Here is a 13,044-nt window from a genome sequence, read left to right as displayed (position 1 = left end):
CCCACAAGAGGGAGCAACCTTCTAAATGTATCATGATTTCCTAAAGGAGCCACCACGGTCGTTTTTCAGCTCATTAACCGCATACTCGAATTGAGAATGTAAAAAAAAATACTAAAAAAAATACTAAAACACAAATATTAGTCACTAATATTTATTAAAAGTAATATAAAAATCAATCTCGTATCCAATCTCAGAAAAAAAAGATGACACATGAACCACCAAGAAATGGACATCTGTAATATATTGTCTTTTTGATCCAATAATAATTTTTATATAATCTGCTTTTAGACAGTTTGGAAATAATCAGTATTAACTACAAGATTTTTCGATTCAAACGTTGTGAAGTGAGTAATCCGGTATTAGACGCACAGCTGAGAGCGTGTCTACGTGACGTGCTCCACATGGTGACTCCTATAAGTGACTTTGCATGTATAAATTGACTAACTTTCAGACACACACTCACACAAACCCCCTTTTTCAGACTTTGATGATGTCACAGCCAGCGGCTCGTAACGCTGAGGATCCCAGATGTCCAAGTTTGGCTAATTAAACAGGAAGTGAGCCTTCCGGGCACGTCCTAGTAATTTAGCACAAAGTGTGTGTGTGTGTGCGTGCTTTTGTGTGGTGGGTAAAATAAATTTTGATTTAGGAAGTGATTCTTTTTTCTTTCCTTTGAATAACCATTTAGTAGAATTGAGTAATGTAGAATTAAGTACACGTGACCAGTACAAAGTTTCTTTCTTTCTTTATTAACAAAGTGTGTTATAGTTTTTCTGAGACATGCCATTCTGAAGCAGTGAAGCATCATGGTACAACCTCTGTATTATCTCTACTATCTGCAACGACAAAGACCCATCTAAGACTGAATATTACTGCTTTCTGTAGGTATAATCCACCTCGCTGCTACAGAAGTGTGTGACTAAACTGGTGGATATGAGTGCGCAAACTGCGGGCTGTCTGAACTGACGACATGATGACTCGTAAGTGTAGGTAAGCACTCATTAACAAATCGTGTGTCATGTCTGCCTAGCAAAATCCCTGTATGTGGATGGTGGGGGGGTGGGGGGGGGAGTGGGGGAGTTCCCTACAAATAGAACACACCAAAAAAGAAAAATGGGAGAGAGAAAAAAGAGAGAGAAGGGGGGGCGGGAGAGAAAGGGGAGGAGGGGTGAGGGGAGGGAGGAAAAGAAGTATAATTACAGTAAGACAGAAAGTGGAGTCAGAGTAGAGAAGAAGGAGAAAGACAGAGCGTGTGTGTGTGTGTGAGAGAGAGAGAGAGAGAGAGAGAGAGAGCCCAGCCCACTTGTTCAAAACCATTTACCTCGTGCATAGTGAGCAGTCCCAGAGCTCTTCACTGCTTCCCAAGGGCTCGTCCACAAGACGCCTGCCTTTGCCATCCAAACTTCTCAGAGACCCAGAAGCAGGAGAGAGATAGAGAAAGAGAGAGGGAGAGAACGAGAAAAACACCTACAAGTGAAGCAACCGGCAGAACTATTCATCCTCTTCAGTCATCACCTCTCTTCACAGCAGCTTATTTTATCCAAAAGGATACCCTTTTTTAAAAAGCCTTTCCTTTAATTTAGTAAGTCAAACTTTTTGTTTTCCAAACCTGTCAGACTGAAGACATCCACAGGTAGTTCTTGGAGGAACATTTTGCTCAGGAGGAAAACTTTCTTCTTTTCTTATTTTAGTTAGTTAGACTGCTGTGGACAATTTGCATCATTTCTGCTCCAAGGATGACGCTACTGCCTGCTACGAGTGTCACCCTGCTGCTCCTGGCTCACTGCTATTCTCTTAACGCCATGGCCACCTCAGGCACCTTGGCATCCTCGCCCTCTTCACCATCTGACTGCCCTTCTTGTGCCATGGCAAGGCTGCGAAGGAGTGGCACCGAGGCACTGTTGGAGGAGGAGGAGGCACAGCAGGATGTGGTGGAGGCGGTGAAGAGGCACATCCTCAGCATGCTGCACCTGCAGGACCGGCCTAACATCACACATCCAGTGCCCCGCGCTGCCCTGCTCAATGCCATCCGCAAGGTCCACGTGGGCCGCGTTGCCAAGGACGGCAGCGTACTGATCGACGATGAACCTCACCGACGCCTCGAGGCCGAGAACAGTGAGCAGACTGAAATTATCACCTTTGCTGAAGCTGGTGAGTCCTTATCTGTGTGCGTGTGTGTGTGCGTGTGTGTGTGTGTGTGTGTGTGTGGTATGTGTGTGAGAGAAAATGTTCAGAATGACCAAACTTGCATCTAAGCGTCCCAAAAAGCCCAAAGAGTTGACAAGTGGATGAGAAGACAGGAATTTGAACTTTTTGCAAGAAAAACCTGTTGCATCAAAGCAGGAGAGAATAGCTAGAAATGTGGTGCAGCCTTTCTCCTCCGCCTCCTCCACCATAGTAACATCCTGCTGCTTTATAGAATTGCTGATTATCAGGGAAACCCCACTGAGTTTCCCAGCCATAAACGCCACTTACCTGCAGACTGACAGGCTTCCCAGGGAGCCGTCTGCATTCTGAGGGGAAAAAAGTTACCAGTTTTTACTTCTAGGTTTTCTACAGGGGCAGATAGTGAACTGTTAGAATCCTAGCAGCATTTAAAAGTGGCGTTAAATCTGTTATGCACAGAAACACGGGGGCTCCTTCCTGAGTCACACAGCAGAAGCGATTGATCATTACAGGGAGACGTGACAGAGACGATGTGCTGTAGCGCTCGGGTGGATTTTCTCATTCCTGAACAGCAGAGTGCAGAGCTTCTATTCGAGCTTCTTGGTGAAACGAATGACTGTTTGGTTATAATTAAGCTTGACGTGCAGTTTAGAATTAAATTGGAGCACAAAGAAGCAATGGAAAAGTTAATGAGACACAGAAGCAAACATAAGAGCAGCGCAAATAGCAGTCACTTCAAAACAGACCTGAAGTTTCTTCATCTTAGCCTAGGGTTTACATGAAGCTTTAAATGAGGGGAGACTCTGCAGGGATCCTTGAAGTACTTAAGTACCACACCAAAGCTGGAACAATAGTGTGCTTTTAAAAGACACATCCCTTTAAGGCATCCTTCTTAACTGAAGTCGAGCACAAATTTGCTCTTAAAACTGAAACTCAAAACGGCAAAAACATGCACAAATAATGCACATTGTTTCGACTCAACACTAGTTTTTATAGACAGACAGGTGACACACAGTCTGTGTTTACAACACAGGAAGGAATGTGTGTGTAAGGGTTAAACAGCCAAGTTGTCAGGAAGCTTCTCATCATTCTCTTAAATACATTTTCTCTTTTAAGACCGTCACTGTTGTGCAAACATTTGCAGATCTTACTTTAAGTTGTACTAAATCCATGACATTGGTAAAGAGTCAAACCCCGGAACGTACGGCATAGGCGCTCATCTCGACGATTCCCTTCCACTCAACACAAATCGTTTCCATGCAGAGCTGCACTGCCTGCTTTTCTTCACGTTGCCATGTAAAATTGGACCCAGATGATCAGACATCCGCCAGCATCTGTACGCCAGCAAACTGGCCTTAGATGGACTTTCAAATTTCACATTGATCACATGATCAATATCCCTCATAGCACCTGACACTAATTACCCCACTTATTACACTGTAAATAGCCAAACCAGAAACAGAAGTAAAATTTCTTCACACTTTCTCTCACCTTCCTTTGAAATTCCTTCACCTTACCTGCATAATTGAATTTGCTTTACGAGGTGGCTGAATTCCAGCTTTTTCTACACATTCCAGTTTATACGAGCTGTTCTCAGAAGTGACCACAAGGGGGGATTGCCATTGAGGAGTCACGTGAAAAAGACCCTCACCATTCACAGAAAGCAGGAGTGCTGAGTGAATGAGCGGTTTTTGCATTGCAACCAGACAATACCTGAAAATGCAAGGAAAGGCAAGAAAAGAAATAATAGGGAACCGGAACTCGCATTTCGTGTTCCTGTCGACAAAACCTTATAAAATGCCAGTGTAGTTTTGAGCATTTGATAGTCCCTTAAAGTTTAGAAGGATAAATTACTGCTGACTAGAGCCATCATTTCTCCACATAGATGCTTAGAAAGATAGATAGATAGATAGATAGATAGATAGATAGATAGATAGATAGATAGATAGATAGAGAGAGAGAGAGAGAGAGAGAGAGAGAGAGAGAGAGAGAGAGAGAGATCCACACTTTTCTAATGTTTAAGATATTATGATACTTTTTATTAGTCATATATCATCTTTCTCTAACTCTCACACACACACACACACACACACACACACACACACACACACACACACACACACACACACACACACACACACACACACACACACACACACACCCCTGATGACTAATGTTATGATTGTAACTGATTCCTCAATAGCATTATTCTTCAGAGCTAGTGAATAAACACACCGATTACAACATTTGGAAATTCATCCTTTTCATGATCAACAAAACTAAAGCTCCACTCCAAAATACAATTACGTCCACTTTCCAACTGACTCTGTTGTAAATTTTGCTGTATTAATATTAGCATGCAATCCTCTCAGTTTCTAGGTAATGTGAGGTAAAACAGGACCTTGATGTGGCTATCAGTATTCAGAGACAAGGACTTTATACGTAAGGACGGCAGGGACTTCAGCATGCTTACACTAGGGTGAATTATTGCCTTTTAAAGCACAGTGCTGTTTACAGTACTAAAGCTTTCATGTCATATTTTATATATTTGTTGAAACACATTTCAAGGGCTGCTTTGTCATTAGTTTGAATTCATGTCAGCGGAGTTGTGTTAGTGTGTCTGTGTGAGGACAAGTCCACAAAACGTGACTCCGGCTGCTCAGTTACAGGCTTGTGCCTTTTTAAGACACTGTAGGAATTCTGCGATTTTGTAAACATCGCTGACAAGAGCGAGGCACGCCAGAGCTTTGCCAACATATATATCTTAGGAATGCATTGCTTCTCCTTGACTTTGTCAAAGCGGAGGACCAATCAATCTCTGCTCAGCACCAGAGGTCAGAGGAAGAAAAATACAGCCTCTGGGTAGTTATTTTTCTCTGAGCGTTCAGCACAATGAACTTTTATGCGTAATGCCATGCACATGCAACAATAGCGATAGAAAGAGAAGACTTTGGTTTACAGAAGCTATTCTGGTCCTGTGTGAAACTCATGCCAGGGAGCAAACAATCTGTAACCCAGCCGCTTGTTCCAAGAGCCTGTCCAATGAAGATGTGACAAAGTCAGACCCCTATAAATATTTTCCCATATCTTTGGGGATGGCAAGATTAAAAATAAAACAACGGTTAGCCCAGGACTTGGGAACTTGGTTTTTGAACTGTAGCTCTGGTAGGATGAGGAATGCATCCATTACATTCCTTACTAATGCAGAGACTGTGCAAAAAAACATCTGCATACCCAGAACATTCTAGAATATAATGAAAAAATAGCTGTAAATGATGTGTGTGTACTGTTTGGACTCTGAGTGCATTACACAAGCGTGCTTGCTACAGTACTTCCCTGAGACCTGACGTGTCATGAATTAATGACTCAACACTAATGTCTTTTCTGCTCTTCCTCTTTTTTTTCCTGTATGTTTTGTCATTTAAGAACTCTCACAATAACCTCCATATCCTGCATTTCAGGCTTATGACTGTAATTATTACCAAAGCTTGCCTTTTAGTGCGTCACTAAGACAGCTAGGATGTTTATTTGCCATTAACAAACCTGTGACTGGAATATTTTGAAAATTGTTTGTATGTAAAATGATATACAGGAAGTTAGCACATGGGAACAAATGAACCACTGTTAAATGATTATAGACCACTGTTCAAACTCTACACATTCCCAAAAAGCTAACAAGACCTTGTTTTAGAGCATAAATCATAAAGCGGTGTATTTTCTAATGAGTCCTAAGAGACCTTACATAGTTCAGTGCATATTTTACTATTAATAGTTCAGACCAATTTATGTGAACTCATTAGATGTAATTGTTAGCTGTATTCCAGGATATATGACTGTGACTGATATCTCAGCTATATTAAGTGAAAGAATGTAGAGCATCCATCTGAAAACATATTTTAGCATGCAAAAGGAGTAAAAGTACCCAAATTCTTTGGAGGGAAAGAGTAAAAGTACCCAAATTCTTTGGAGGGAAAAAAATAAATAAAACAAATATATATATATATATATATATATATATATATATATATATATATATATATATATATATATATATATATATATATATATATATATATATAAAATCTGCTGTCTGAAAGTACAGTACAAAAGAAATAAAAAAATCAAGACATCTACCTTAAATAATCAAAGACTGGTTGAGAACCAAGGGATGAGCTGAGGCTAACTAACCACAGCTTTAGTGCTAATCCTTTAGTCTTTGCTAGCATCAAAAACAACTCCAATGCTGTTGTATTGATAAGATATGATAAGATAAGATAAGATGAAAGAGAGTTTGTTTTTTGTTTTATATATATATATATATATATATATATATATATATATATATATATATATATATATATATATATATATATATATATGATAATAACTAGCTGTCACATAACAAACCTTGTGTGTGTGTAGCACTACATACAGTAGATAGATTTGAGTTCAATTTTCCAATTAAATCAATTTCTATTGAACTATATTAAAACCCACAAGTACAGATACTTATAGAATATTATGACTTTCCACCTCATACCTCAAGGAGTATTGCCATATATTAATACAACACACATTTGAGGATATATAGAACTTGTTTTCTGAATTCTATGAGAAAGGTTTAGACACTGGTCCTCTATTTTTTCTACCGCTGTACGTTGACGTTGAAGTCGTTTCACTTATTGCTAACTGACAGCAGATGATCCACTGTTGTTTGTGTGATTGGTTGGATGGCTTGCAGATGCCGGCTTTAACAGATGAACAGTTTAGTTTGTCTCTCAGCTCCAGGAAGGGAACACGCATGGTCGCAGGCTAATCCTGAAACGGATATAATCATTAAGATCGAAGCGATAGCGATGAGTCACGGCTACATCGCAGCTTTCTCTCCAGCAACCTTATGTGTCTTTTAGGCCATGTGGAAATCCAGGCAATTGCGTGTAATTTCTATCGCTCTGTCACATTAAGATCCGATTATTTGCAGTTTTCCAAAAAGGAAGCTTTTCTATAGTAGGACTTCACTGCTTTCTGAGAGTGTGTTTCCTGATTATAAACTCTTACATGGTCAGTAAAATGAACTAGACATTTAAGAGTTTGTAATCAGGGGTAAAAGAATACAACCATTATGACAGAAGTCCAATTAAATAGAGCACATCAGGTTGAAAGAGAGCACTTTATGCAGCAGAACATTCGACTCTGATTGTCATTGGTTCCCCAACAGTGTCAATCATTTTGCACTAGTTTTGAAGCAGGAGGTGAATTTGAACAGTGCCGCATTAAAAATATAATTAATAATAGAGCCTCTTTGTCCTCTTATGAAATGTATATTTATGATACCTTTGGGAAACTGGGCCGTACATCTGAGTGCTAATGCAATAGCGTCCACAAACACTTAAAACACCACACTATAACCACACTGTATGTTTCAGAGATATAAAAAAGGAATCTGTTTGTTTTTGTTTAAACATTTCATGCTATTGCTTACTTCAGTTTTAAGCTTGACTGAAAATCTGACTGTGGAAAGTTTTATTCATAGCAAATTAAAAATATATAAGGCTTAGAAATATGCAGCAGACATAAAAGGAGAATGGGAGTTTATGGACAGTGTTACTTTTGTTCACCGGTTGCTTGAATTTGGCATCTTAATACATTCATACCAGAGTTGTTTAGTCTCTGAAATTTGTCCTCATCGCTGCCACGACCACATTAAATTTTGAAATATGCTGTCTGGTACTGCAGTGAAGGAACCCATCTTACACACACCAACTCATCATTATAGCATTTTATAGCTCGCTTTTGTTCACAGCTGGTGAAAACAGAAAATAGGTCACTCATCTAATTTATACAAAGGTACTGGAAAGAATTGCAGAACTTCTGTCGTTATTTCAGCTCACAAATTTTGGTGTCAAGGCTGGTTATCTTAAGGTTATCCTCCACAAGATCTCAGATTTGAGGTCGGTTTGCTCAAAAGGCCATACCCTTTAACCGGAAATGTTCATGTCGAAGCATTTGTCACTAGTGATGAGCCCTCCCAGTAAGCCGCAACAATCAAGCCAGTCTTCACTTGCAGACTAAAACTGTTTCCTTTAATCAGTACTGTCAACAAATTAGCTCAAGACGAATCACATCTTCTCATTACAATCATCCCCAGGAGGAGAACAAACACAAAGTTCGTCCACAAGAAAGGCGTCTCCCTACATCCTCTTACTATCTCTTTGACTCGAAGGTTTGTTCATTTTTTTTTAGCTCTGCAAAATTTGTCTTTCGGGTTTGGTGCCGCAGGTCGTAAGAAGTTATACAATATGACAGGAGGCGAACAAGGAGATCAAAGAGCATGATCATCCCCTCCAGCACCACCACGTCCCAAAGGTAAACTAGATAGAGATGAGGATTAGAGAACGCATTAACCAAAGCCGTGTTTAAAGAAAAGTCTACCCCCCCTCTACACACCTCTTTAAGGTCCCAGGTGATCCTATATTGCTCCCTCCTCCCTGTTTGAAGACATGGATTCGGGGGGGAAGAGAAGAATGTGTAAATGTTATTTTCCATCTTTGTGTGGGGGACAGCTGTGCAAACTACGCTCTCGTGGTTGCACCGGTGTTTATTGTTAAGGGATTATTGTGCGTCTTTCAGCTCAGAGGGTTTTTTTTCTCCCTCTCTCTCACAAATGTATTGAGAATCATGTGGAGTAAGGCTGCTTCCAAACACTCTCCTACTCAGCCAGGTGGGGGGTGAGTTCTCTGTGTAGGTCCAAACCCTTGCTGAGGAAGAGCTCGAGCTGGGTTTACTCATCTTACTGAAAGCTAACGACGTGCCATTCTTTAGCAGACCACAGATTAAAAAGGAAACAATGAGCTAGCCGATGCTGGAAAAGCCCATTATTTTTAGACTCCGTTCATGAAGCGATTTCTGTGTTTGGACAGATGGGACTTGGGATGTGTAAACACATACACATACCCACACACACACACACGCACACACAAACTGACATCATTGTTATCATGTTGTAATCCTATAAATATGCAGCAGGGTACAATAGAAATTGGATTAAATATTGTCTGTCCACACTTCTAAGATGTACCACTTTTCTCATGAACTAAACATATGTTTAACTTGAAGTTTAAAACCAAACCATAACTCAGCCTTTGTAATCATTGGGTTTGCTGAAGTGTCAATTGACAAGTGATTGTGGAAGACGCTGTAGCAGAACTCATAATTTACAGCCAGACACATCATCCAACGACAGCTTAAAGCTCCCTAAAAAAGGTCCTGCTTTTTTTTTGTAAGATTTGTCTCAGTGAGTGGAGGGAATTCATTTAAAAGTTGGCCACTCATCCACAATGTGAGACTTTCCAGAGACCTCGGCTATGTCTGTAAAATGCAGCGGATCAAAGCCAATGTAAGACTCTCAAATTATTAAAAACACGCCACATCGAAGAAGCTGGCAGCTGGACACCATGTACTGCGTGTTGTCACGGCCATCGTGTGTTACTGTACTCGGCTATTATGCGTTAGTGTACTCTGTTATTTCCATTTCAAGGTAGGATAGGCAGAGCTAAGTGGGAGGGACGTGTGTGTGTGTGTGTGTGTGTGTGTGTGTGTGTGTGTGTGTGTGTGTGTGTGTGTGTGCGTGTGTGTGTGTGCGTGTGTGTGTCTGTGTGTGTGTGTCTGCGTGATGTTTTCAGAACTGATTCAAATTTCTGCCTTTGATATATTGAAAAGAAGCGTTGTTTAAAAAACTGGCTGTTGCTCAAATCCTGGTGAGCTGGTCAGTCCTGAACTATGGCGTCACTGCCAGAGATACAAAGCACACACATTACTGCACTCCACACACAAAACACTACACACAAAACAAACTACTGATGTTACCACTCCCAGACAGAGCTATCTTTAATGTGGTTGATTCTGCAAAATTAAACTTTCCAATTTATGAATTAAAAAATATCTAATTAATGAATAATCTACATTTTTTTTCCTTCTTGTTTCTCCTTTTGTTTAATTCCTCAGGTGAATCTTCAGGTTTAATCAACTTTCTCATCTCTAAAGAGGGTTATGAGATGTCTGCGGTGGAGCAGGCCAACGTCTGGATTTTCCTCCGTCTTCCGAAGGGCAACCGCACCCGCACAAGCGTAACCATTCAGCTGTTCCTGCAGCAGTCTGGCTCTGGAGAAAAGCTGGTGGCCGAGAAAACAGTTGACACCCGACGCAGCGGCTGGCACACTTTCCCTGTGGCGTCTAGTATGCAGTCTCTGCTGGAAAGGGGCATAAATGCACTGAACCTGCGCATCTCATGCCCATCCTGCGGCGATGCTCGCGTGACACCAGTCCTGGTGACTCCAGGAGGAAGAGGAGGAGAGCGAGAACAGTCTCACCGGCCCTTTCTGATGGCTGTGGTGCGTCAAATGGAGGACAACGGGCCAAGACGGCGCCGCAAGCGTGGCCTGGAATGCGACGGCAAGGTACGTGTGTGCTGCAAGCGTCAGTTCTATGTCAACTTTAAAGACATTGGTTGGAACGACTGGATCATTGCGCCAACAGGCTACCACGCCAACTACTGTGAGGGCGAGTGCCCGAGCCATGTGGCTAGCATCACGGGCTCAGCACTTTCCTTCCACTCCACTGTTATCAACCACTACCGCATGAGAGGGTACAGCCCTTTCACTAGCATCAGGTCGTGCTGTGTCCCCACTCGCCTTCGCGACATGTCTATGCTCTACTACAACGAGGAGCAGAAGATTGTCAAGAAGGACATCCAACACATGATCGTGGAGGAGTGTGGCTGCTCGTAAGAGAAAAAGACATGCAAGGACAAGGAAAAGAGCAGGGAAGGACATGAAAAAAAAAAGGCTGAGTATGGCTTACAGGCCAGGGTGGGGAGGGAACAGGGACCAGTTCCTCTAACAATATGGATTTGGGCAAAAAGAAAAAAGGAGTGAGGTGAAAGGGATGAGGGAAAGAGCTTGAATGAGCTCCGTCAATCTCTCTGTCACACTCTGAAATCCTATACAACGACGGGCCTCTCTCTCGACACAGTGGCTGCTTGAACTTGGCTGTCTGAAAATCCAGGGAATATCAGTTTCTGTGGCACTTTCAGAAAAAAAGAATATATATAATATATTTTTGCTAGAAAAGCTGAGGGAAAGGGGTGAGATGATATTTATGCGAGCGAGAGTGCAGTGCGGTCGCTCTGAACATGCCCCGCATAAGGGAGTGACCATGATGATGAGGTGCCTGAAAAAGCAAATCTCAAAACTATGCAACTTGTCAAGTATTAAGATTTATTTTTCATCAATGTGTTGTTTGGTTAACTATTTACTTTTACAAACTTAAAAAAAAAAAGGAAGTTGACTTTTTTATACTTTTTTGAAAGTATATTTGATGTCTTATCCATGTTTGTACGTGTATATGTACGTGTATGTGCGTGCTTGTGTGTGTGTGTGTATGAGTGTGTGTGTGTGTTGAAAGATACTTGAAAGAAGTTTGACGGGCTGCTGGAACCAAACCTTTCTGTTTTATTATTATTTTTATTATTATTATTATTATTATTATTATTATTATTATTATTATTATTATTGTTATTATTCTAATTAATATAAGTTTATGTTTATAATGCTAATATTTTTCTTTCCTTTTTATCTATTTTTAAAATGAGACGTTTCGAACGTTTACAGTTTGCACTATACCATCATCATATCCACATATACAAATGGTATTTAGCCGGAAGACACAAAGCACTTCAAAATGGACAAAATTTCAATAAAGTGAGTTGGACCAGGTGAGGAAAAGTGAGATGAACAGACAAAAACCTGGACACATCTGCATAGAGTTTTTTCAATAATTAAACACCAAAGACTTTAAGTTAGTTACTTTAATTATTATTATTTTTTTTTAGCTTTATACATAGTTTTTTTCCCAGAACAATATTTTACTAAGTTGTCCAGTTCAAACCCAAGCAAATGCCCTGAATAACTGATCCATCCCATAATAATTCTCAATATTTTGTGCTTATTTTTTGTTTGTTTTGCACTGCTGCACTCTCCATGTGTGTTTAATGGTCTAAATGTTAAACACAGCACTTAAACCGACAAATATGAGTTCTCTTCTTGCTTTTTTTTTTTTTTTTTTTTTTAAGAAAATGAATGTGCAGCGTTGATATTTAAAGAAAAAAAAATTGGGGGATGAATTGCTGAATGATCTGTTAAGGTATTTATAAAATAATTCACCAAATATTGGAATGACCCTGTATGGCCCAAACAATGTCACCATTTTGTTTTTACAGATGTTGTATTTTTTCTTCTAAAAACAGGTTAATGCAATGTTTAAAAAAAAAGTAAACCAATTACTTAGTAAAAAAAAATTCGTATTACAATACAAAAGCTTATTGTCAGGATCTGTGTGAATGCATACAAAAAATAACAACAAGAAAATAGATAAATAAAAAACGTGAAAAATTTCAAATCTAGAAAAAAAAAAATTATATGTGGTATATGTTTTTGTTTTTCTTCATGCAGACAAAAAATGACACTGAAAGAAGTGGATTAAGACTAAAAAGTATATATATATATATATATATATATATTTTTATTCTGTATATATGGAAATAAAAATACCAATATGTTGCATTGCTTTGTTGTACAAAATGTGCTTGTGTTTTTTTAACCTAATTTATTTTACAGTATTTTCCCTATTTTTTTGCTTCACCATTAAAGTTACAAGGTTGTACACTAAAAAAGATGTGTGTTTGTTATTATTGGTTAAAAGCAATTTGGTGGAAAAAGTTCTAGCATGAAGCTGAAGGAGTGGCCACAGTAAAGAGATGCTCTGCATGCTCCATCCACTTCATCTTTATTTTATGTTTAGCTAAACCACATACCCAACCCA

At 39.8% G+C, this 13,044-nt stretch overlaps 1 protein-coding gene across 2 annotated transcripts; it reads left to right on the top strand.

Annotated features, from left to right (window-relative positions):
* Positions 1-971: 971 nt before the first annotated feature.
* On the top strand, positions 972-12,621 carry inhbaa (inhibin subunit beta Aa). Of its 2 annotated transcripts, XM_083547791.1 has the most exons (3): positions 972-990; positions 1,692-2,151; positions 10,171-12,621. In XM_083547791.1, the coding sequence occupies exons 2-3, from the start codon at positions 1,737-1,739 to the stop codon at positions 10,950-10,952; spliced, it is 1,197 nt and encodes a 398-aa protein (XP_083403917.1). In that variant the 5' UTR covers positions 972-990; positions 1,692-1,736; the 3' UTR covers positions 10,953-12,621. The 2 variants fall into 2 exon arrangements, with proteins under 2 accessions (XP_083403917.1, XP_083403916.1); XM_083547790.1 differs by lacking the exon at positions 972-990 and having other exon boundaries at positions 1,397-2,151.
* Positions 12,622-13,044: the final 423 nt, after the last annotated feature.

The sequence above is a fragment of the Silurus aristotelis genome, assembly GCF_946808225.1.
Source record: "Silurus aristotelis genome assembly, chromosome: 1".
NCBI lineage: Eukaryota > Metazoa > Chordata > Actinopteri > Siluriformes > Siluridae > Silurus > Silurus aristotelis.
Note: the sequence above shows the minus strand (reverse complement) of the source record. Positions and strands in the feature narration are given on the sequence as shown.

Bases quoted from the DNA above. Each gene is read 5' to 3' on its own strand.
- inhbaa (XM_083547791.1), top strand. From the start codon at position 1,737: ATGACGCTACTGCCTGCTACGAGTGTCACCCTGCTGCTCCTGGCTCAC. The intron at 2,152-10,170 runs GTGAGTCCTTAT...TTAATTCCTCAG, and splicing joins TATCACCTTTGCTGAAGCTG to GTGAATCTTCAGGTTTAATC.